The sequence below is a fragment of the Hyperolius riggenbachi genome, chromosome 9 (assembly GCF_040937935.1).
Source record: "Hyperolius riggenbachi isolate aHypRig1 chromosome 9, aHypRig1.pri, whole genome shotgun sequence".
In the NCBI taxonomy this organism is placed as follows: Eukaryota; Metazoa; Chordata; class Amphibia; order Anura; family Hyperoliidae; genus Hyperolius; species Hyperolius riggenbachi.
In genome coordinates this window covers 51,212,003-51,235,766 of record NC_090654.1, presented here as the reverse complement: position 1 = coordinate 51,235,766, position 23,764 = coordinate 51,212,003, and the positions used below count along the sequence as shown (strand labels likewise).

At 46.7% G+C, this 23,764-nt stretch overlaps 1 protein-coding gene across 1 annotated transcript in view; it reads right to left on the bottom strand.

Moving 5' to 3' along the window:
• The window catches only part of RUVBL1 (RuvB like AAA ATPase 1), a 54,238-nt gene that overhangs the window by 18,652 nt on the left and 11,822 nt on the right, over window positions 1–23,764 (bottom strand). Inside the window, exons 3-6 of the mRNA XM_068252732.1 lie at window positions 22,902–23,034; window positions 9,025–9,176; window positions 8,565–8,654; window positions 6,071–6,220 (exon numbers count right to left, since the gene is read on the bottom strand). Of these exons, the coding sequence (XP_068108833.1) occupies window positions 6,071–6,220; window positions 8,565–8,654; window positions 9,025–9,176; window positions 22,902–23,034 (525 nt within the window). The remainder of the gene's footprint in view (window positions 1–6,070; window positions 6,221–8,564; window positions 8,655–9,024; window positions 9,177–22,901; window positions 23,035–23,764) is intronic.

The window sequence follows — 23,764 nt, the reverse complement described above, 5'->3', positions numbered from 1 at the left end:
AAAATCTTCTATGAACTCACCATACTCTTAACGGAATACCTTGGGGTGTCTTCTTTCTAAAATGGGGTCATTTGTGGGGTTCCTATACTGCCCTGGCATTTTAGGGGCCCTAAACCGTGAGGAGTAGTCTTGAAACCAAATGTCGCAAAATGACCTGTGAAATCCTAAAGGTACTCATTGGACTTTGGGCCTCTTAGCGCACTTAGGGTGCAAAAAAGTGCCACACATGTGGTACCGCCGTACTCAGGAGAAGTAGTATAATGTGTTTTGGGGTGTATTTTTACACATACCCATGCTGGGTGGGAGAAATATCTCTGTAAATGACAATTGTTTGATTTTTTTTTTTTACACACAATTGTCCTTTTACAGAGAGATTTCTCCCACCCAGCATGGGTATGTGTAAAAATACACCCCAAAACACAATATACTACTTCTTCTGAGTACGGCGATACCACATGTGTGACACTTTTTTGCAACCTAGGTGCGCTAAGGGGCCTAACGTCCTATTCACAGGTCATTTTGAGGCCTTTGGATTCTAGACTACTGCTCACGGTTTAGGGCCCCTTGAATGCCAGGGCAGTATAGGAACCCCACAAGTGACCCCATTTTAGAAAGAAGACACCCCAAGGTATTCTGTTAGGAGTATGGTGAGTTCATAGAAGATTTTTTTTTTGTCACAAGTTAGCAGAAAATGACACTTTGTGAAAAAAAAAAAACAATACATATCAATTTCCGCTAACTTGTGACAAAAAATAAAATCTTCTATGAACTCATCATACACCTAACAGAATACCTTGGGGTGTCTTCTTTCTAAAATGGGGTCACTTGTGGGGTTCCTATACTGCCCTGGCATTTTACGGGCCCAAAACTGTGAGTAGTCTGGAAACCAAATTTCTCAAAATGACTGATCAGGGGTATAAGCATCTGCAAATTTTGATGACAGGTGGTCTATGAGGGGGCAAATTTTGTGGAACCGGTCATAAGCAGGGTGGCCTCTTAGATGACAGGATGTTTTGGGCCTGATCTGATGGATAGGAGTGCTAGGGGGTGACAGGAGGTGATTGATGGGTGTCTCAGGGGGCGGTTAGAGGGGAAAATAGATGCAATCAATGCACTGGGGAGGTGATCGGAAGGGGGTCTGAGGGGGACCTGAGGGTTTGGCCAAGTGATCAGGAGCCCACACGGGGCAAATTAGGGCCTGATCTGATGGGTAGGTGTGCTAGGGGGTGACAGGAGGTGATTGATGGGTGTCTCAAGGTGTGATTAGAGGGGGGAAATAGATGCAAGCAATGCACTAGCGAGGTGATCAGGGCTGGGGTCTGAGGACGTTCTGAGGTGTGGGCGGGTGATTGGGTGCCCGCAAGGGGCCGATTAGGGTCTAATCTGATGGGTAACCGTGACAGGTGGTGATAGGGGGTGATTGATGGGTAATTAGTGGGTGTTTAGAGTAGAGAACAGATGTAAACACTGCACTTGGGAGGTGATCTGATGTCGGATCTGCGGGCGATCTATTGGTGTGGGTGGGTGATCAGATTGCCCGCAAGGGGCAGGTTAGGGGCTGATTGATGGGTGGCAGTGACAGGGGGTGATTGATGGGTGGCAGTGACAGGGGGTGATTGATAGGTGATTGACAGGTGATCAGTGGGTTATTACAGGGAATAACAAATGTAAATATTGCACTGGCACATTGATAAAGGGGGGTCTGAGGGCAATCTGAGCGTGTGGGTGGGTGATTGGGTGCCCGCAAGGGGTAGATTAGGGTCTAATCTGATGGGTAACAGTGACAGGTGGTGATAGGGGGTGATTGATAGGTGATTGATGGGTAATTAGTGGGTGTTTAGAGGAGAGAATAGATGTAAACAATGGATTTGGGAGGTGATCTGATGACGGATCTGCGGGCGATCTATTGGTGTGGGTGGGTGATCAGATTGCCCGCAAGGGGCAGGTTAGGGGCTGATTGATGGGTAGCAGAGACAGGGGGTGATTGACTGGTGATTGACGGGTGATTGACAGGTGATCAGGGGGGATAGATGCATACAGTACACGGGGGGAGGGGTCTGGGGGGGGGTCTGGGGAGAATCTGAGGGGTGGGGGGGTGATCAGGAGGGGGCAGTGGACAGGGGGGGGGGGGGATAAAAAAAAAAAATAGCGTTGACAGATAGTGACAGGGAGTGATTGATGGGTGATTAGGGGGGTGACTGGGTGCAAACAGTGGTCTGGGGGGTGGGCAGGGGGGGGTCTGAGGGGTGCGGTGGGCGATCAGGGGGCAGGGGGAGGGAAATCAGTGTGCTTGGGTGCAGACTAGGGTGGCTGCAGCCTGCCCTGGTGGTCCCTCGGACACTGGGACCACCAGGGCAGGAGGCAGCCAGTATAATAGGCTTTGTATACATTACAAAGCCTATTATACAATGTAAGTGCGGCGATCCGGGTGCTAGTAACCCGCCGGCGCTTCCGAACGGCCGGCGGGTTACTACGAGCGGTGGGCGGAGCCAGTCCCCGGCGGCTGATCGCGCCACGAATGACGCGATCGCCGCATAACCACTCCCGCAGCCGCCCCCGCCGATGGGCGTATTGCGGTCGTTTGGGCCCGGACTTTGCCGCCGCCCATCGGCTGGGGGCGGTCTTTAAGTGGTTAAAGAGAAACCATAACCAAGAATTGAACTTCATCCCAATCAGTAGCTGATACCCCCTTTCCCATGAGAAATCTTTTCCTTTTCTCAAACGGATCATCAGGGGGCTCTGTATGGCTGATATTGTGGTGCAACCCCTCCCACAGTGTGATGTCAGGACCATGGTTCTGACATCACACTGTGGGAGCCTTGTTGCATTCTGGGAAGTAACAGCTGTTTAAATGTGTTTCCAACTGCCAAAAAAAGAAGCAGCAGCTACTTCCACTGACATCACCTGCCAGCAGTAAAGATGTCGCCATGTGATAATGTCCGAATCTAAATCAGGGAGAGAAAAGATTTTACAATGGGCAAACACTGACTAAATCATTTATACATAATTATTGTAAAAATGAAGCACTTGTTTATTAAATTATTTTCCTAGCACTACTGTTGCTTGTCTATGCAGGCAGGGTGTGTGCTGCAGTCACAGCTTAGCCTCAGAGACCCACCAAAAATAAATGGAGTTGCCAGACTGGCTTGCACCTTGAAAGCAGGTGTACAGAATATGCTCACCATTAACACAGCAGAAGGTGAAGGTTCGCACACCTTTTTCCGAAACATCTCTAAAAGGCAACCTGAAGTGAGGAAATTTATTTCAGGTTTATTACACACCTATGTAGGAAGGAAGGCTCTGGATACCAAAGAACCTTGTTGGGCCTTGGGCCATTCTGCTATTCCTGCACCATCTCTGGCTGAAGTTATTAGACCTGCTAGGTTGACAAGCTCTTTGTTTCTCCTTGAGCAAACTTCAGAACTACAATTTTCTCCAACCCCCACCCCTAAGTAGTTCCAAAGACCAGCATTGGGTTCATGCATGAGCAGTACAAATGCGCTAGCCTTCAGAATTACTTTGGGGCAGACAATAGTTCTGAAGGCTGACCAAGGAGTACCAGTGTTCTCCCCAGGATCAATCAGCCGGGCGGAGCGCCCAGGTAAGATAAGTTACCGCCCGGCTGATGAAATCTCTGTCACTGCGAGCCGCACTCTTCACTGACAAGTGCCCGGCTGTCAGGATGTGCTTCTTCCCCTCTGCACATGAGATCTCGTGCTTCCCGGGCGAGCTCCTGCACTGATTGGCTCAGCGCATGGTAAGAGGTGTGACCATAGCGCTAGCTGCCGTGTCACTGCAGAGTCCAGACTAGGCTCGTGACTGTGTAGTGTGTATAAGCTGTGTGGGGATGTGCTGGGCAGAGACTAGAGGCAGGCAGAGCGCAATCATTGACCGGCTGAACGTGTTAATTTATGTGCACGAAGTTCAGCGTATAAAGCGGGACGGAGCAGTGCGGTGGTCTGATTTATAGCACAGGGGAGAAACACGTGCTGGAGTCATAGGGGAGCTGACAGCAGGATGGAGAAGTGTGGTGGGCTGTGATTTATAGCAGGAGGATCCCGGGCAGGTCATGGTGAGAGATGGAATGCTGTGTGGAGTCAGCCACAATGTAAACTGCAGACTTAACTGTGTGAGAGCCAGTGGCTGTGGGAGCACATAGCTCTCTTGTTATATATGTGTGCTTGTGTCGTGAAAGTCCTGTGTCCTGACTGCAATCCTTCATAATCATAAATAAATCTTTCCTGGACTCCTATGGGTCTGTTCTGCCTATGCAAGCCAGGGAGGAGCTGATATATCACACAGTGCGAGACCCCTCCTCCATACAACCCAAAGAAAGATGGTTCCCTGTCCATTTGCAGCAGCCAGTCATGTACACTCAATCCACTAGCAACACAGTGTGAGGCATCTAGTATGAACCCCTCACCCACAACACCTGCACCAAGGGTGAGATCTCCCTCCCCACCTGATAGCTGTCAGTGGTATTATCTCCACCCACATCCAGTAGCACTCGGCGCAACCTTCTCCCTCACCTAGTATTACCCAGGGTGATCAAAATACCCCACCTGACACTTTTTGTGATCCTCTACAACAGGGGTCTCAAACTCCATTTGCGTCCCTTGATACAATATTTTGTGGCCCTCGCCGGCAAAAGCTTCCTTATAGTTCGCTTCAGTGCTCCCAAGTAATCCGCCGCATCCCCGCCGCTAAACGAGGGCTGCGGATCGCCAGGGGGGCAATCCGCCGGCATTTCCTGGAAGGGGCAGAGCTTTTAGCTCTGCCCCTCCTGACGTCAATCGCCACACGGATCGTCGCCTCTCCCCGCCCCTCTCTGTGAAGGAAGAGTGAGAGGGGCGGGCAGAGGCGGCGATGCGCCGCGATTGTGAAATTCCTTATGCGGCCCAGCCTCATCCTGACTTTGCCTCCTGCGGCCCCCCAGGAAAATTGAGTTTGAGACCCCTGCTCTACAAACACACACTTGTCCCAACTCCCCAGCAAACCAATCACCCACCCACCCCGCGTGACCCTCTCCTCCACTCAATGAGCCCTTACTTCCCCACCCGGCTACTTTTTCATGCCACCCGGCTGGCAAAGATTTCTGGGGAGAACACTGGAGTACTAAAGACCTAACAAGTCGACTAGCTTCAACAGGAGACTGTGCAGGAACAACTAGACGGACCGAAACTAGCCTTCTGTCCACTCAGAATTGTATCAAACCTGAAGTGAATAACCTCACTTCACGGTTTCCTTAAAGGATACCAGAGGTGACATGTGACATGATGAGATAGACATGGGTATATACAGTGCCAAGCACAATAACTATGCTGTGTTTCTTTTTTTCTTTCTCTGCCTGAAAGTTAAATATCAGGTATGTAAGTGGCTAACTCAGTCCTGACTCAGACAGGAAGTGACTACAATGTGACCCTCACTGATAAGAAATTCCAACTATAAAACACTGTCCTAGCATAAATGGCTTCTGAGAGCAGGAAAGAGATAAAAAGGGTCAATTGTTCATAGATTTTAGCTCTGGCATACTTCAATGAATGTGTAATTGAGTAAACACAATAAAACAGTTAAAACTTAAAGTAGATTTAAACATAAAATAAAACTGTGGAATATCTTAAAAAGTCATTTTTAAGTGAAGGAAGATAGATACAATCATTTATTTCATTAGTTTATTTTCGCTTCGGGTGCCCTTTAAATATCTTGGCTCAAGATTTTTTTGTCCTGTATGGTAAGCTTAGATCCCTGCACAGATTTAATTTCGGAGTTGTTTAACAGACTATATCCAAAGGTAATTATGTAGACTCTTTCTCCAGTAGGCGGTCACTGGTATCAGCAACTGGGAAAGTGTAGATTAGGAGAATAATGATAGGCTGTAGGTCAGTGTTGAGGTTAAATAATGGTCAGGGTTAGGTAAAGATACCAGGTTAGATCAGCTGTAACATACTCTCGCTCTGCGAGGCGTAAAAAGGTGAAATTTTCCAAACTAGACAAATTCATCATCTTTGACAAAGTGATGAAATGATCGCCGTCCATGTTCTGTATATGGATAAACATTCCTGACTCCTACCTGAGGCCTTGCATTGGCCACATCCAGGTCATGTAGTGTGACATCCTGAATCACTTCTTTCTTCTTATGAACATCTCCCTTGGGCAGCGGGACGTACTCCTCGGCCTCAAGGTCAAACTCTGTGGCGTAGGTGTCGCACCTGCCCTGCCTCTGTGGGGTGAAGAGAGAATGGTGTTAAGAGGAAGGGAACAGGTGTGCTGTCACTATGGCTGCCAAATCCATGGCTGACAGGCTGCTGATAACAGCAACAGGTACCCACACACCAATTACTGCCCTGATGAAAGCTGAAAGGAGACAGATACTCGATCCTGGGCTTCTCTAGCTACAGCAACATACCAGTAACAATGCCCACACCCCTGTTCAGGAGCAAAGGCAAGCTAGAACCATGCAGGATCTCTACTAGAGAGGAACGATTCTCATTGCTTGTGGAATCTACACTCTAAGTCCGCCATTTCTTCATCCCTGTATTAAAGACTTAAAGAGGAGCTGTTAGGTATAGGGTCTCTTTTGCAGCCTGACAGTTACTCTTTAAAGAGAACCAGAGATGAGGATCTTAGAATTAAATCTATACACAGAGGCTGGGTCTGGCTATAGTGCCCAGCCTCTGTTGCTAGTTGAATCTTCCCTAAATCCCCCCTGCGCTCTGCACGAGCCCATAAATTACAGCCGCGCTTTCGGGCTCTGTTTACCTTTCTAGTGCCACTCACGCCGCTCCCCCCGCCTCCTGCAGAGCGCCGGTCCCCGCCCGCGTCCCTTCCCTCTAATCAGCGGCGAGGGAAGGGACGTGGGCGGGGATCGGTGCTCTGCAGGAGGCGGGGGAGTGGCGTGAGTGGCACTAGAATGGTAAACAGAGCCTGTTGCGTCACGCTCAGTGTCGCCAACGCGGTTGTAATTTATGGGCTAGTGCAGAGCACAGGGGGGATTCAACTAGCAACAGAGGCTGGGCACTATAGCCAGACCCAGCTTCTGTGTATAGATTTAACTCTAAGATCCCCACCTCGGGTTCTCTTTAAAAAACATGTCCAGAAATACAAAGAAAAAAAACAAACAAAAAAAAAAAAAAACACGTCCACCACCAAGTAGTTAAAAATAAAATGTAAATATAAACTATTCTCACTGCAACCCATGACAAACATTCAGAGATAAAGTGATCTTGTATGCGCTACAGTTCTTATCACTACCCACAGTGCCTTCTGGGAGGGGGTGTGGCCATACTGCCACTCTCCGATACACTGCTGTTCTGTAGGGGAGGCAGGTATGGTTAAGGCTGTCACACACCTTCCCTCCCACACTGGACTGAGAAGTGACACCATGTGAATCAGCCTTCCTATATTATCAGTCTATACGAGAAATTGCCTAGACAGTCATGTTTTCAAGGAGAGTGTGTGAGTGAGTGTGTGTGAGTAAGTGCGTGAGAGAGTGCGTGAGAGAGAGAGTGCGTGAGAGAGAGAGAGTGCGTGAGAGAGAGAGAGTGCGTGAGAGAGTAAGTGAGTGTGTGTGTGTGTGTGTGAGTGTGTGTGTGAGAGAGTGTGTGTGTGTGTGGCCTGTCAGCCTGCTCATTACCCTCAAGGGACCACTATCGTGAAAAATGTAAAAAAATAATAATTAAAAAAAAAATAATGCCATGCATGTGTATGCACCTTATAAAATGTACATTCGTTCAAGAGTACATTTTTTTCTTATGTTGCGGTCACTTACAATAGGTAGTACAAATAGTCAAGTTTTAGAATAGTCCATCTATTCATTTGGGAGGGGGGGGGGGATGATTCACATGTATTTCTTTATTTACAAAATGCACTTAGAGGACAATAATTGCATAGCCCAACTATCAAAATAGTGTGCAGGAAAATAGGGAATCTTGCTGGTATTTCTTTTGCAGATCCTTTCCAGGAAGTACTTTTGTAAAGAATACAGGAAATACTGAGAATCCCCCATGAGGAGATGGACTGATCCAAAACCTGTCAGATCTATCTGATTTTTAATGCCTACTGTAAGTGACAGCAACATGGAAGAAAAAAGTAAATTTTACTCTGGGAGAAACTGAATTTGTGTACAAATGCATTATACATTTTAAGGCTCATACACACGCTCAACAAAAGTCTTTTAAATGCACAATTATCAAACAACTTATGTTGTTGAAACAATCAAAAAAAGTTGTTTGCCATAGTTCAAACAACTGATAAGACATCTCAAGTCAATCCAACAGTTGGATTCACTTGAGCTGCGTCTTATCAGTTGTTTGAGCAATAGCAAACAACTTTTTTGGTTTGTTTCAACAACAAAAGCTGTTTGAAAGTTGTTTGAGCTGAGCGGATCGTTCAGAAACCGCCTTATCAGTCCACTGACACTGCGTACACACGCACTACTGTCGGCTGAACGTCCGCCCAGCGATAGGGTCCGGCAGACCAGTCGTTGCCGCTGGTAGTGCGTGTGTACGCACCTTAAAAGACTTTTGTTGAGCGGGTGTATGTTAAGAATATCTATGGCAAATTACCTTCACTGCTCCACTGTTTGCTTCAATGTAGATGACATCACCGACCTCCACTCGCTCCTTCTGTAAACTTTCATAGATGCTGGGGTCCAACTAAAGAAAAAAAAAGACATACACATGTAACCACACACCACTTTCTGATCATGCTCAGCCAGACAGAGAACAGTGGATCACGAAAATCCACACAAGTCAGATTTCCACAGCTTCAGACATGGATAGGGGATGGCAATGCTTACGGGAACACATGGAGAAGCATGTGATCAGTTTGATCAGCTGATCGATTTGTAAGGTCCTGATTTGCTGTGTGACTTCCTGGTTTAACACATGACTATGACCAGCAAATCAGACCAGCAAGTCCTTACACATGCTTCTCCATGAGTTCTCCTAAGTATTGCCATCCCTAGGCATGGCTAACTAAAGGTTATAATTAAACCCTTAAAATATTAAAAAACAAAAAAAGTACCTTTAATTGTTTTGTTCCTTTGGCGGTTTTTAAGCCTATAATAACATGGCTGATGGTCTTGCCATAACCTCCCATTGGATTCTCAGTCTCACATGGTGTTAGCTCCGTTACTTCCCCTTCATACACCTCCTTGGTTTCCCTTATTCTTAGGCCTGCAGAAAAACACACAAGTATGGTGTAAAGTCTGAACAAGGGAGTCCAATTTAAAATGTACCTGAGATCTCAGAATAAAAAGATTTTATACTCGCCTGGGGCTTCCTCCAGCTCCATGAGCACCAATGCGTTCCTCGCCATCCTCAAGAGTGCCTCAGTCCGGCCACAATCATCCCCGGTAACCTGGATCAGTCGCGCCAGTCTGTTCTTCCGCGCATTTGTGGAGGGGCCACGCACGCGTAGAAGAGCCGCATGGCACGACTGAGCAAGATCACCGGGGCCAATTGCGGCCACACAGAGGCACTCGGGAGGGGCGGCGAAGGACGCATCCGTGCTCACGGGGCTGGAGGAAACCCTGGGTGAGTATAAAATCTTTTTATTCTGTGATCTCAGGTATACTTTCAGGATTAGTAGTTTTAAATGCAAAAAAACAAAACAAAACTGTAGTTCTAAGACTGTCCGGACATCACTTATGCCAGTTGCCTAGGGCTTGGAGAGAGTCTAGGCGCCTGGCGGATGCTACCCCATACCAAATCTTACTAAAAAAAAAACAGCCAGGTGACCATCAACTGTAGGCAAAAACTTCTATTTTGTCTAGGGGCCTATTTCATCTTAATCCATTCCTGTTGTACAGGCTATAGTTGTTTAGCTATAGCCGAGAAACCGGTGATATTTTCTGGAAAGGGGTGGAGGGATGATGGTAGCAGAACAAGTGAGGGAGTGAGTGCCAGAGACAAAAGTGCTATTTTTTATTCATCACCATGGAGAATCGCTACACAACGTTGAGGATGTGGTAACGGTTCTTGGCCAAGATGCATCCAGCATGTACCAGACCTTAGGCTTCTTACACGTGCTACATTGTCCTCGGCTAAGATAGCCAGTCGGTGCCACCTCTGCCGAGAATCTTGTGTGTGTATGGCAGCCCCGATGCATCGGTGAGAGTTCTGGAGAGCTGGTTCATCTTATACGAGCGCAGGCTGAGGCCATTTGTCTCCTTACTTACCACTCCCACGCCATCATGCACAGCAAGATACTTCTTCCCTATTCCACAACAGTAGACACCACTAGCCTATGTGCAGTCCTTGGTTCCGAACTGTCCTCCAATGTGGAGCCCATCGGAAAGCCGCTACTGTATTTCGGGGGCTGCCAGCGCCGAATCCCTGAGGCTTTAGGAGGATGGGGGAAGCCTTGAAGGGATCGAGAGGCTTCCCCCTCCAGAGGTAAGCATCTCCCAGGGGTTTTTTTAGTTACAGTTTCTCTTTGTGCACCATGCAAATTTTTTCCCAGTAATTACCAATTCTGTATTTTGCATTAGTGTTTTGCACTCCAAGTTTCTTTCTTACTTTGTATAGCACCACGGAATATGTTGGCGGTTTATTAATCAATAATGAAATTATAATGCTTACAAGAACATACCGTGTATGGAGAAAAAGGGTTAACGAAGAAGGAATACATAAAAACCCATGAGAACGCAGAACCTCCAGCATCACACAGAAGCAATGGCGGCACCAGCAGTAACACTACAGGTGGATGGATGAAGCCTTGCATACTTATTTGGATGTTAAGTCAAAGTTTACAGTGTAGGCTTCAGTTTAGTTCAAACAGCTATTTTTCTATTCCAGTTTATTCAAAGCACTTAGACGAACACGATAAAAAGGCCCCGACAGAATGCGCCATTTGAGTTACAACGGCTGTAAAATTTCTGAGGCTAAACAAGATCGCGGGCTGGCCTCCAATAGACAATTCATTACAGCCACTTGAAAGCGGTTTAAATCATTGGCAAAAACAATTTTCTGTTGCCCTTGCAGAGAGAGAGGAAAAAAAAACTACCTCCCGTTTTAGCTAAAAAGAATAATCCATGCATGAAGTATAGAAATTCAGATTTGTTCAACATTAAGAGACGCGCGGTTCCCCCTCAACATCGTTCAAATATCACTGGAGCTATTACGTTTTTCATTTTTATTACGCAGCCTCCGGGGCAGACTATTCCGAGCAAACTGTGCAGAGTTAGATCAGATTAGGAGCGATCCCCAATAATGAATATGAACATTAATGGGAGGCCATAAAAGGGAACAGATGGCGATGTGGCCTGGAGAAGCGGAGGGGGTTTGTAGAGAGTCATAATGAAAGTAAAGTCTAGAAAAGTTCAGAATATATTTACTGGTACTGATCGAGCTACCAGGACTATATACTGATCAGCCCAGCAATAAAACCACTGACAAGAGAATAACATTATCACCTTACAATAACACCAGTCAAGCGAAGGGCTGTATTAGGCAGGAAGTGAATCTTATGGGTTAGACGCATGATAAATGGTGAAGTGAATGGATCAGAGTGACTTTGACGAGGGCCAAACTGTGATGGCTAGATCAGAGCATCTCCAAACAGCATGTAGGGAGAGATGGCGGTATGCAGAGTCTGGTATCTACCAAATGTGGTCTAAGGAAGGATAACCTCTGATGGGGCCGTGGGTGCCCAAGACTCACCGATGAACATGGTACAAGGTCAGCCTTGTCTGTACGAAGGATGGTCAATAAAATGCAAATAATCAAGGATTATGAAAATTTTGTATGCAAATTTTTGCAGCTTGAAAATGGACCAATCAAATTTGACCTCAGCAGGATCTGATTGGTTCATTTTTCAATCACTCACATAAAACAAGCATGTAGCTAATTCAGTCAGAAATATCTGCTCGGAACGCTTGTTCGGGGTCTATGGCTAAAAGTATTATGCCCAGTTCAAATTAGCGTTTTTTGCGGACCTGAAGCGGAATGTATACTGTACAAACGGAACGGATGCGAAAGGATCCAATGTTAACCTATTGGACCATTCACAGGCATCCGTTGGTACGGATCCGTTGTGCACGTTCCGCTTCATGGACCAAGAAAATGCTGCAGGCCCTAATTTTACGGACCGTTCTGCTCAGCAGAACGGGGGAAAAAAATGCTGTGCATTGGAGGCAATGGAGAACGGAACGTTTCTTCACATTAGTGAAGAAACAGACCATTCAGAGGGTATCCATGGGGGGTGAGGGGGCGCTAACCTGAGCCACGGGAGGGTGCTGCAGCCGTGCAGGTGGGTAAGCGAGGATGAACCAGGTCTAAATACATACCTAAGGTCTGTTGAAAAGCCAGCGGTAGAGGCTTCAGTGTTCTTCCGCATCATATGACTACATGACGAGTCACAGCAGAAAAAGAGGAAGCCTCTACCGCTGACTTCAAAAGACCTTTAGGTATGTATTTAATGGCAAATGGAGTGAAAACCGATCCGATCAGTGATCAGATCTGTTTTCACGATTCGTTTGCCAGTGTGCACAGAGCCATCCGGATCCACTTGGCTCATTTTTGTAATGCGAACCGGGCCTTAGAGGCAGAGTGTTAGCAGGGCTGGCAGGCAATGTGCATTGTTTAACCACTTCAGCCCACAGGCCATTTTACACACCTGTATATACAAAACGAAGGTTGTAAATATGCACGGACCTGTGTATGGAGGCCTAGTGTGGGCGGCACAGTCGTGGGCTGTGGCCTAGTGTAGGCAGCGGCTTAGTACGGCGGATGTAGTGTGCAAACGTGATTCTTTTGAGAATAAGGGGTTTACTGGTAGCAGAGAAGTGAGCAGAAAGCTGCAGGAGAGGGATAAAAAAAAAAAAACACCAAAAACTCTGGCAGTGTCTTCCGGTGCGTTACTAAAGTAAGGACACTCAAAACACAGACTGCTTTGTAAAACGGCAGATATTCAGATAAATCTCAGAACTGCCAATAACACACACAACATAATCCCTACACTACTTTTTCAAGCAGTTGAAAATGCATAATACCAGCTACAATCTTCTTTTTTTCAACCACTTAATCAACATCCCTAAATAGAATCCGCTAAACTCGCCATCATTTCAACATGCGGGCTTAGAAGCCATTGCCGCAATTAAATACGTTAGAGATGCTGCGAGCGCTGAAGGTTTTGCTAGACTGAGACGCTTCATTTATAAAGGCTGGAAGAATCCTATTAGGATCTCGCTGCTAATCCCGACCCGCGTATGAAATTGAAAATTCCACCAGAAGAATCCCCCCAATCTTTCAGTAAATCCAATATTTGTTTAGGAGCCTTCCCTCGTGTTGACATTTAGAGAATGTACCGCGCAGCACAATAGAGGTGGCTGTTAGCGATGATTTGACTGTGGGGCTCTTATCTGGCCGAATGACAACGGGGATGACACAGGTTTCAACTGTTGGTTCAAATTTCCACCTGCTTGACAGGCAACTTCATCACGCCAAGGAAATATTGCAGACGCCTCGCTTTTCATTTCTGCTCCAGAGGGTTTTGCGCGGCTTCTGCCCTCCCCCTCTTTGGCCCTGACTTGACAGAATTTAAAGGCCAAGATAATGTCGACTGCCCCTTTCTTTGGGGAGGAAGAAGAAAGAAAGGAAAAGAAATCAATAAAGGGTCAAGCTTTATTTGGCTCTGGGATTAAAGAAGGAGATTTGTCTCCTGCTCTCTCGTGCTGCTGGGAAAACGATCGGCTGTGATTTCAATAATAAAAACCTGCGCGGTGATCCTCTTCGATCGCTGTGTCTGCACACCACCTTCTTCACAGCCCATTACCTTCCTCTTTCACCCGCTACGCTGCCTTACAGCAGAGGGGAAAAAAAAAAAAAAAAAAAAGAGTGTGGTGTGGTTCCACTTTTTTTTTTTTTTAAATTTGCTGAAGATTTCATTTTATGAATGAGGAAAAAAAAAAAAAAAATTATACAGGCTGCCATCTTAGGACCACTTCATGTCTTGTGTGTATGGAGTGATGCTATATTGTGAATTGTGCTGCCCCTTCCTGCCTCACGATTGGCCAGCTACCATTAACCTCCCTGGTGGTAACCCCGTGTCAAGCTCTGGCTTGGGGGAAAAAAAAAAGTCAGCAGCAGTAACCCCGAGCCTGACTCCGAGTAGCTGCCGGGAGGTTTATACAATGGGCGTTTTAACTCACCTCCCCAGGATCCAGACGCCAGTAGCCATTCTCCTTCCTGTCCTCGGAGGCTCTGGATCCCTCTGGTGAGATCCTGACCACAGACAGTGATCTCACTACAGGGTTACAATGCCACCTGTTGGATAGAGGGAGAACTGCAGCACTGGATCCCATGGAGGCGAGCAGTTGCAGGAGCTGCTGCAGGCTCTCCAGCAGCAGGATTGTTTCCAGGTTTTAGCATCTAAAAGCATGCACCGCTTTTAGACCCTAAAATCTGGACATTATCATACTGCTATAGAGGTCAAGGCCCGGTTCACATGGGCTTTCGGTGACTGATGCTAAACAATTCTATGCAAACTAGCAGAGAAGAGTTTGCCATTGGCTCCTGACATCCGGTAAATGTGTCGTCTGTTGACCCCCATAAGGGGGCACGGCAGCCAAATACTTAGCTGATCCAAACAAGAGAACAGGAAACAATGGGCTCACATGCAGAATTTACACAGATGGGAAATGCCGGTACCAATATTTAAAAAGAGCTGTCCATTCATTTGAATGAAAAGAGCTTGTAGGATGACCGCCAAGTGCAGCGATTACCACTGGTTTGTGCAAACTGACTCACACTCTTGTCATGTGGGCCTAATTTTAAGACCAGTGTCCACTAACCCTGTCCCCATAATCACACAATACTGGTGACAGAGTAAGTGGGCAATGGTCTTCAATTAAAGTGCACCTGAACTTTAGCACAGGGCAGAAGGAAAACAGAGAAATGCACCCTGTATGTGTTTAGAGAGCTTAGCCCAATTCCCCCCCCCCTCATCTGTGACTAATCACAAGTGTAATTTGATCTTTCAGCGGTGTCAGCTGGCTGCCTTGGCAGAGCAGCTAATTGGTAAACACAGGATGTTAAAATCACAAACACTGGTCCACATGACAGCCCAGGGGTCTCTAAACTGAATGCCAACTGCAACAAACACAATTGCTAACTTCCAGCCAGAGCAATATCCTGCCTCTATCTGGCCAGCAGACGCCAGTCAGCCAATCAGGTGCACTGTCATACACCCTTTGCCTGCTGTACCATACCTAGCAGGAATTACATAGATTAGCATTCAGGTGGGAGGCTTCGGTTGGACGCAATCGTGAATTGCGTCGTTTACAGGGACGCCCCGTGTAGGCACATCTCCCACACGGTCCCCTCCCTAACCACTCACCTGTCAACCGCATCCTAGCTTCTAGCTTTGCAGCTTCTAGGATGCGGTTGACAGGTGAGTGGTTAGGGAGGGGACCGTGTGGGAGATGTGCCTACACGGGGCGTCCCTGTAAACGACGCAATTCACGATTGCGTCCAACCGAAGCCTCCCACCTGAATGCTAATCTATGTAATTCCTGCTAGGTATGGTACAGCAGGCAAAGGGTGTATGACAGTGCACCTGATTGGCTGACTGGCGTCTGCTGGCCAGATAAAGGCAGGATATTGCTCTGGCTGGAAGTTAGCAAACACAGGATGTTAACTCACGTTAACCCTACGTCTGCTTCCATGAAAGCAGGAAGTAGAAACACTGCAGATTTATTTTTATTAGCTTATCTCTTCAAGTAGAAAGGAAGTTCTGAGGTCGGTTCGTTTTAAGGCCCGTACAAACGCTCAATCAACGGGACCCGATCCCTCCAGCAACATTACAGGGCCGAGGCTGTGTAGACATGTCGCTCCTTTGCATCGGTAGCTACCATACACATGCTGGATTCTGGGCAGAGGCGGTTGTTATCGTCATCTGGCATGGGCCTTTAATCACTTCACCCCCAAGGGTTTTTACCCTAACGCAGGGGTCCCCAACCACCGGTCCGCGGCCCACTGCCGATCAGTGGGCAGTTTCCAGCTGGGCCGCGGCGGGTCTGGCCTCTCGCCCCTCCTCCCCCCGCGGCCGCCGCTTCTGTCACCTTATGAGCTGGCGGCCGCTTCCTGTCACAGATTCCCCGTAACCGCTCTCCTCTGTGTAGCATCTCCTATTACAGCAGCGCTTCCTGTGCGGCTGCTGTAAGGAGGGAAGGAGGCGGGGCAATCGCCATTACCATGGGAACCGCTGCCCCGCCTCTTTCCCTCCTTACAGCAGCCGTGCGACGCGCTGCTGTAATAGGAGATGCTACACAGAGGAGATCGGTTACGGGAATCTGTGACAGGAAGCGGCCGCCAGCTCATAAGGTAACAGGAGAGGCGGCCGCGGGGGAAGTGGGCTACACTGGGGCACTATACTAGCTATCCTGGGGCACTATACTAGCTATCCTGGGGCACTATACTAGCTATCCTGGGGCACTATACTAGCTATCCTGGGGCACTATACTAGCTATCCTGGGGCACTATACTAGCCATACTGGGGCACTATACTAGCCATACTGGGGCACTATACTAGCCATACTGGGGCACTATACTAGCTATACTGGGGCACTCTGGGCACTATACTAGCTATACTGGGGCACACTGGGCACTATACTAGCTATACTGGGGCACACTGGGCACTATACTAGCTATACTGGGGCACACTGGGCACGATACTAGCTATCCTGGGGCACATGGGGCGCTATACTGGGGCTCTATACTAGCTATACTGGGGTACTATACTAGCTATCCTGGGGCACTATACTAGCTATACTGGGGCACACTGGGCACTATACTAGCTATCCTGGGGCACACTGGGCGCTATACTAGCTATCCTGGGGCACACTGGGCGCTATACTAGCTATCCTGGGGCACTATACTAGCTATTCTGGGGCACACGGGGCACTATACTAGCTATCCTGGGGCACACGGGGCACTATACTAGCTATCCTGGGGCACTATACTAGCTATCCTGGGGCACTATACTAGCTATCCTGGGGCACTATACTAGCTATCCTGGGGCACTATACTAGCTATCCTGGGGCACTATACTAGCTATCCTGGGGCACTATACTAGCTATCCTGGGGCACTATACTAGCTATCCTGGGGCACTATACTAGCTATCCTGGGGCACTATACTAGCTATCCTGGGGCACTATACTAGCTATCCTGGGGCACTATACTAGCTATCCTGGGGCACTATACTAGCTATCCTGGGGCACTATACTAGCTATCCTGGGGCACTATACTAGCTATCCTGGGGCACTATACTAGCTATCCTGGGGCACTTGGGGCACTATACTAGCTATACTGGGGCACTCACTATATTAGCTATACTTGGTCACTTTGATACTAATTATACTGGGGAAACTATACTTGGTCACTTTGATACTAATTATACTGGGGCACTATACTAGCTGTACCGGGGTAACTAGACTCCCTATACTGGGGCAACTGTGCTTGCTGTGCCGCCGTGAATAATCTCTCCCCCCCCCCCCCCCCCCCCCCGGGGCCCAGAGAAAATTTTGGACGGTTACCGGTCCCCGGGCTGAAAAAGGTTGGGTACCCCTGCCCTAACGGACCAGAGCAATTTTCACCTGTCAATGCTCTCCCCTTCCATTTGCCAAGAACTTTTTCAATACTTATAACAACAAAATGATCTATCACTGCACAGAGAATTAGCCTGTTTTTAAATTTTTGGGAGATGGGTGCGGATGGCCCCCCCCCCGGCGCCGGCCACGCTTGGGGGGGTCGTCTGCGCTACCCAGCCTCCACCTCCGGGGTGTTGCTGTGGTCCCTAGGCAGTGAGAGAGCCTGGGGCCCCGCAGCCCCCCCGGTTGTATGGGGGCAATGGGAAGCCTCCCCGAGGCGCTCCTGGATAGTGCTGTATAGCATTAACTAATTCCCGCAGGGCAACCGCTTCGCGGTATTGGTTTTTGACCCTGCAAAGTTTGGCATGCGAAAGCAGATGCATTTCTGCATGAGCATGTCTCATGGTAAGCCATTTTAGCCAGATTTGCACAGCTAGACTTGAAAGGGTTAAGCTTGGTGTAGAGCACGCATACATTTTCTTGTGATTGAACAAAATGATCTATACCTGTTTTTTTTCCCCACAGATTAGGCTTTTTGGGGGTGATATTTGTGTTCTGTAATTACTTTACTTTCTATGCATTTTAAAGGGAAAAACATGGGGAAAAAAAATGAAAAAATACACAATTTCTCCAAATCCATCCCCTATAGTTTTAAAATAAACAATGCTACCATACATAAAACCCACACATTTTATCTGCCTATGTTAAGAAGAACATTGGGAACAAGGTGCAACTTTTTTTTTCCCAAAAAGACCTTTAGATCGTTTTTGAGAAAATCGATTTAAAGTTTCAAACAAAAAAAAGTATTCATGTTTAAAAAAAACGCCAAAACCCACAGACTCTAGCGGTTAATAGCAAAGCCCCTTTACATGATATAAACCCCACATTTTCAGGATATATTAAGTAGAATATTGAGAACAAGGTGCAAAAAGTTTAAAAAAAAACGACCTTATAGTTTTTGAAAAAAAAAAAAAAAAACGATTTTAAGAACTGAATGTTTTAAAACGTCCATTGATCCATTAACAGGGATAAATAGGACGTTTTAATACTACTGGTGGCCTTGAAGTGGTTAAAGGGGCACTATGGCAAAAAATGTTGCAATTTAAAATATGTGCAAACATATACAAATAAGAAGTACATTTTTCCCAGAGAAAATTGAGCCATAAACTACTCTTCTATGTTGCTGTCACTTACAGTAGGTAGTAGAAATCTGACAGAAGCGACAGGTTTTGAACTAGCCCATCTCGTCATGGGGGATTCTCAGGGTTTTGTTTATTTTTAAAAAGCACTTAGGCCTGGTGCACACCAGAGGAGTTTTTCTGAGTGTTTTATGTTTTTAAATCGGCTGCTAATGTTATCCTATGTCTTTGCACACTGGAGCAATGAGGTTTTGTAAAAAAAAAAAAAAATAAAAAAAAAATAAAAAAATATAGCATTACATTGTTAAGAGCTTTTGAAACCTCTAGCGTTTGGGCGCTAAAGGTTTCAAAAGCTCTTCCTAATGCAATGCTATGGGTTTTTTTTTACAAAACCTCATTGCTCCAGTGTGCAAAGACACATAGGATAACATTAGCAGCAGATTTAAAAACTCAAAAACGCTCAGAAAAACTCCTCTGGTGTGCACCAGGCCTTAGAGAATGGCAATTGCTGTCCCAACTGCCAAAAAAACTGTAGCGAGCAGACAAGCTGGCCAGCATCATTGTTTAAATCCTTTTTAGGGAATATCTTTATAAAGAACAAAAGCCTTGCTGAGAATCCCCTATGAAGAGATGGACTAGTCCAAAACTACTGTACGTGACAGCAGCATAGGAGAAAAGTAATTTATGGCTCATTTTACTCTGAAAAAAAAAAAAAAAAAACACACTTGTAATGGATAGCGGAGATACTGCCGCAACAGCAAGCGGCATGGCGGCTATCTCCGCGTCGCAGCCGGCGGTTTCCGCCGCACAGTTACATGCTGGTGCTTTGCCTGGTCCTTCTATCGCTCATAGACTAAGGGCTACGCGTGCGCGCCGAGCGAAAGGATCTTTATGCATCTAGAAGAGGAGTCAGCTGATCACTCGGTCAGCTGACTCCAGCTATGCTCTGGATTGGCTGAGTGATTGGGGCGGCGCTATGGAGCACGTTTAGTATATATAGGATCTGCCTGTCAGTTCCGCGTCTGCTGTTGCATATGCTACATGTTAGCACTCAGATCTAGTCAGATCCCAAAGTGTGCTAGAACCAGCTGGAGCTGGGGATCCACACTTCGCCAGATTCTGTTGATAGCTTAAAGTACTAATTGAATTGTATTATTTGTTATGACCTTCTGCTAGGTTGACTATTCTTCTGCTCTCCGATTCGGTACCTTTGCCTATCTGATATAGTTGCCGACTCTGCCTGAACTACTACTACGATTTAGCTTCCCGTCTCTGTACCGTTTGTCCGTGTGTTGCCGAACCTGCTTGTCTGACTCTTCTGCCCTCACCAGGGAGCTTAGTCCTGGTGAGGGACTCTCAGTTTAGTTATCACCTGCTCCTCAAGTAGATAGCTGCAGTATAGTCTGAATCACCTGCTCCTCAGGTAGATAGCTGCAGTATAGTCAATCACCTGCTCCTCAGGTTGATAGCTGCAGTACAGTCTTAATCACCTGCTCCTCAGGTGACTAACTATTGCAGGACTGTCTGGATCTCCTGCCCCTCAGGGGATCACCTGCTGCAGTACAGTCTGAATCACTCGCTCCTCGAGTGATCACTCAACATTGTCTCATTGTGCATCACCCACTCCTCGGCTGAAACTATCACTATTGCTCTGTGTCTCCAGCCTGCTGGAGTACGGATTACTGTGTTCTTTAGAGATACCCCCTTCTACCAGCCCCTCTGGGATAGTGGGTATCTCCATCTATATTTACTGTTGCACCTAACACTATCTTACACCTGAGTGTCCTGTGTCCTGCTATACTTGTATCATTGGTGATTCTGCAGATCGCCACATAATTAGGTATAACATCTGTATTATTGGTGATACTGCAGATCACCAATAGTCAGAAAATCTGTTCTTGCTGACACCAATCGTTACAATACTTATTTGTATATCTTTGCATATATTTTAAAATTTTTCGCCATAGTGAAGTACTTTAATTGCGCATGCGCAGTACTTTCACGCCGGCCGACGTGGTCACATCAGCCGCGTCATACCAGGAAGAAGGAGCCTGACACTCGGCCAAGTGTCGCCCGGCTGCCGCCGTCCAGCCATTCCGGTGTGGGGCCTAGGAGAGGAGCCAGGACGCCGTTGTGGGACCTCCCGACCAGCGCTGGACTAAAGAAAGCCCCGGGTGAGTACTTTTACTTTTTAAGTAGAGCTCGGAGTCCCTTTAAGGCAGGGGTCTCAAACTCGCGGCCCGCGGGCCATTTGCGGCCCTCGATACAATATTTTGTGGCCCCCGCCGGCAAAAGCAAGAGAGACACGGAAGCAAACTATTTTTGCCTATGTTACCTAATAGTTCGCTTCAGTGCCCCCAAGTGATCCGCCGCATCCCCGCCGCTAAACGAGGGCTGCAGAGGCCCCAAATCCCCCGGGCAAACATCCACGACTGTGCTGAGGGGCAGAGCTTCCAGCTGTAGCTCTGCCCCTCCTGACGTCAATCGCCGCGCCACCCCTCCCCGCCCCGCTCTGTGAAGGAAGAGTGAGAGGGGCGGGCAGAGGCGGCGATCCGCAGCGATTGACGTCAGGAGGGGCAGAGCTGAAGCTGAAAGCTCTGCCCCTTCCAGGAAATGTGGGCGGATTGCCCCCCGGGCGATTTGGGGGCTCTGCAGCCCTCGTTTTGCGGCGAGGACACTGCGGATTACTTGTAATGGGAGCACTGAAGCGAACTATAAGGTAAAATAGGCAAAATAGTTTGCTTCAGTGTAAATTTGATTTTGAATCAAAATAAAAATCAATGCAAGGGACGAGGGGTGGGAGCTGCTGATTGCGGAAATGACATGCCATAACCGTTATATGGGAGGACGTTCTGTGTGCACATTTGAGGACTTTTTTGTGAAATCCCTTATGCGGCCCAGCCTCATCCTGACTTTGCCTCCTGCGGCCCCCAGGTAAATTGAGTTTGAGACCCCTGCTTTAAGGCAAGTACCCATGGCCAGATCCTTCCCAATCCATCTGGCCTGATCTGGAAGTATTTGCAGACACGATTGCATGGAAACTGTCACGGGAGTCTATGGCGATCTTATTGATCACTTATCCAGTGACTGTCATTCAATATGAACACCATAGGTGGTAACAAATTTTCATTAAATGATGTTATGCGATGCGGTGAAAATGACAGTTAATAGAGAGAGAAAATATGAGTGAGCAGGCAGCTGAAGATTGTTGAGGATTTAGACACAAACACACAAGTTTGCAATGCATAATTATTTAGAAAGTTCCATTAAACAAAAACGTGGGCTTTAATGGTTTTTTGCTAGGGCGATTTTGGACACAGGACAATTTTTATAACAAGTCAACAATTTTTAGCTGCAGAAGGTGGTGTACTTAGAATGCTGCCTGAAGTGCACATGCTTTACGAAATGCAAATGATGTACAGCTTGTAGCTGGGCCAATCAAAAAGGTCAGAAATGGCAACCGATTGGTTCAGTTCCATGTCGCAATTTGCATTAAATCTGCATACAGGCTGAATTATTAGCATCTCTTGTCTATCTCCATTTTCAATATATCCTAAGTTGAATAATTAGTCTGCTCACTAAAGCCTTGGTTAAGCCTTTAGCCCAGTAGACTGCTATAAGCTATTACACTGCTCTAAGTGAACCTGAGATAACGTGACATGAAGAGACAGACGTGTATGTACAGTGCCAAGCACATAAAGAGGCTGTATTCTTTTTCCTCTTTCTCCGACTGAAAAAGTTAAATATCTGGTATGTAAGTGACAGTTTCTCTCCAGGTAGGACTATAGCCAACCCTCACTGGTAAGGAATTACAGTCATAAAACTCTTTCCTGGACAAGAACAGCTTTTGAGTGCAGGGAAGAACAGTTTATACATTTTAGCTTTGGAGCACTGGAAAGACTGTGCCATTGAGCAGAGACAATAAAACATTAAATCTACTTCTGTAAGTTTTTAACTATAAAATAAAACTGTAGTATATCTAAAAAATAAGGTCATTTTTAGAAGTAAGGGGATAGATACAATTGTTTATCTCATCAGTCTAAATGTCACCTCAGATTCATTTAATATTTCAAAGCAGATGACAAACAAAGGTTAGAAGAAAAATACAGTGATAGGCGAATAATGTTTGTTAGTTTTGTTTATTTAGTGCAGCACAAGTGTTTTTAATTACCAATAGCTCTGCGGAAATTTTCCATTAACACTTCCGTCTTCTTGATCTCTGTGGAGTAGACTTCACTGCCAACCATGGGGCAAAACGGGACCTTGCTGCCCAACTCCTGTGCAATGGCGAGTGCCAAGGCCGTCTGAATAATAATAATAAAAAAAAGCTAAACTGTTATTCCACACAAATGATGCCGAGGACTTGAAAGATGCTAGACAATTGAGTAAACCTGTGTCTGCTTTCCATTCACAAAGAAGGAACTTAAGTAATCGAATTCTTGTCTGATTCGATCACTTTGATCAGATGCCTGTCATCTATTGGAAGGCAGCGCACACCACAGATTTATATTTCATGCTGAAATCAATTGCAATCTGACAATGCGTTTCATGGGTCATGGCCCACTTCCTCAGGTCAATACAAAATGCCTTGATAGCATAGGGGTTACAGTGTAGGTGCCTCTATTATTAGCAATACCATATATAGGTATTAGAGGCACCTACACTCCCCTATGCTATCAAGGCATTTTGTATTGACTAAAAGAGAACACACATTGGGCGCCTCCATCCTACCCATTACCAATCAGACCTCCTTTGGAGGTAATAGCTTTGCAGTTTTTCTTGGAAGTCTACTGTACTATAGGAGAGCAACCATCCAGTATCCAGCAGGACCTGAAGTACCGAGCAGGGGCGGTTAATTCCCTGCATGCCTATATGGTGGTTGCAGGAACTGCAACACACCTTTGTGAGTATATATCTATATCATTTTATCCAGGGCTGTGGAGTCTGTACAAAAAATCTTCCGACTCCTCAGTTTATGAAACCACCAACTCCTCACTTTATTGAAACCACCGACTCCAGGTACCCAAAATTGCT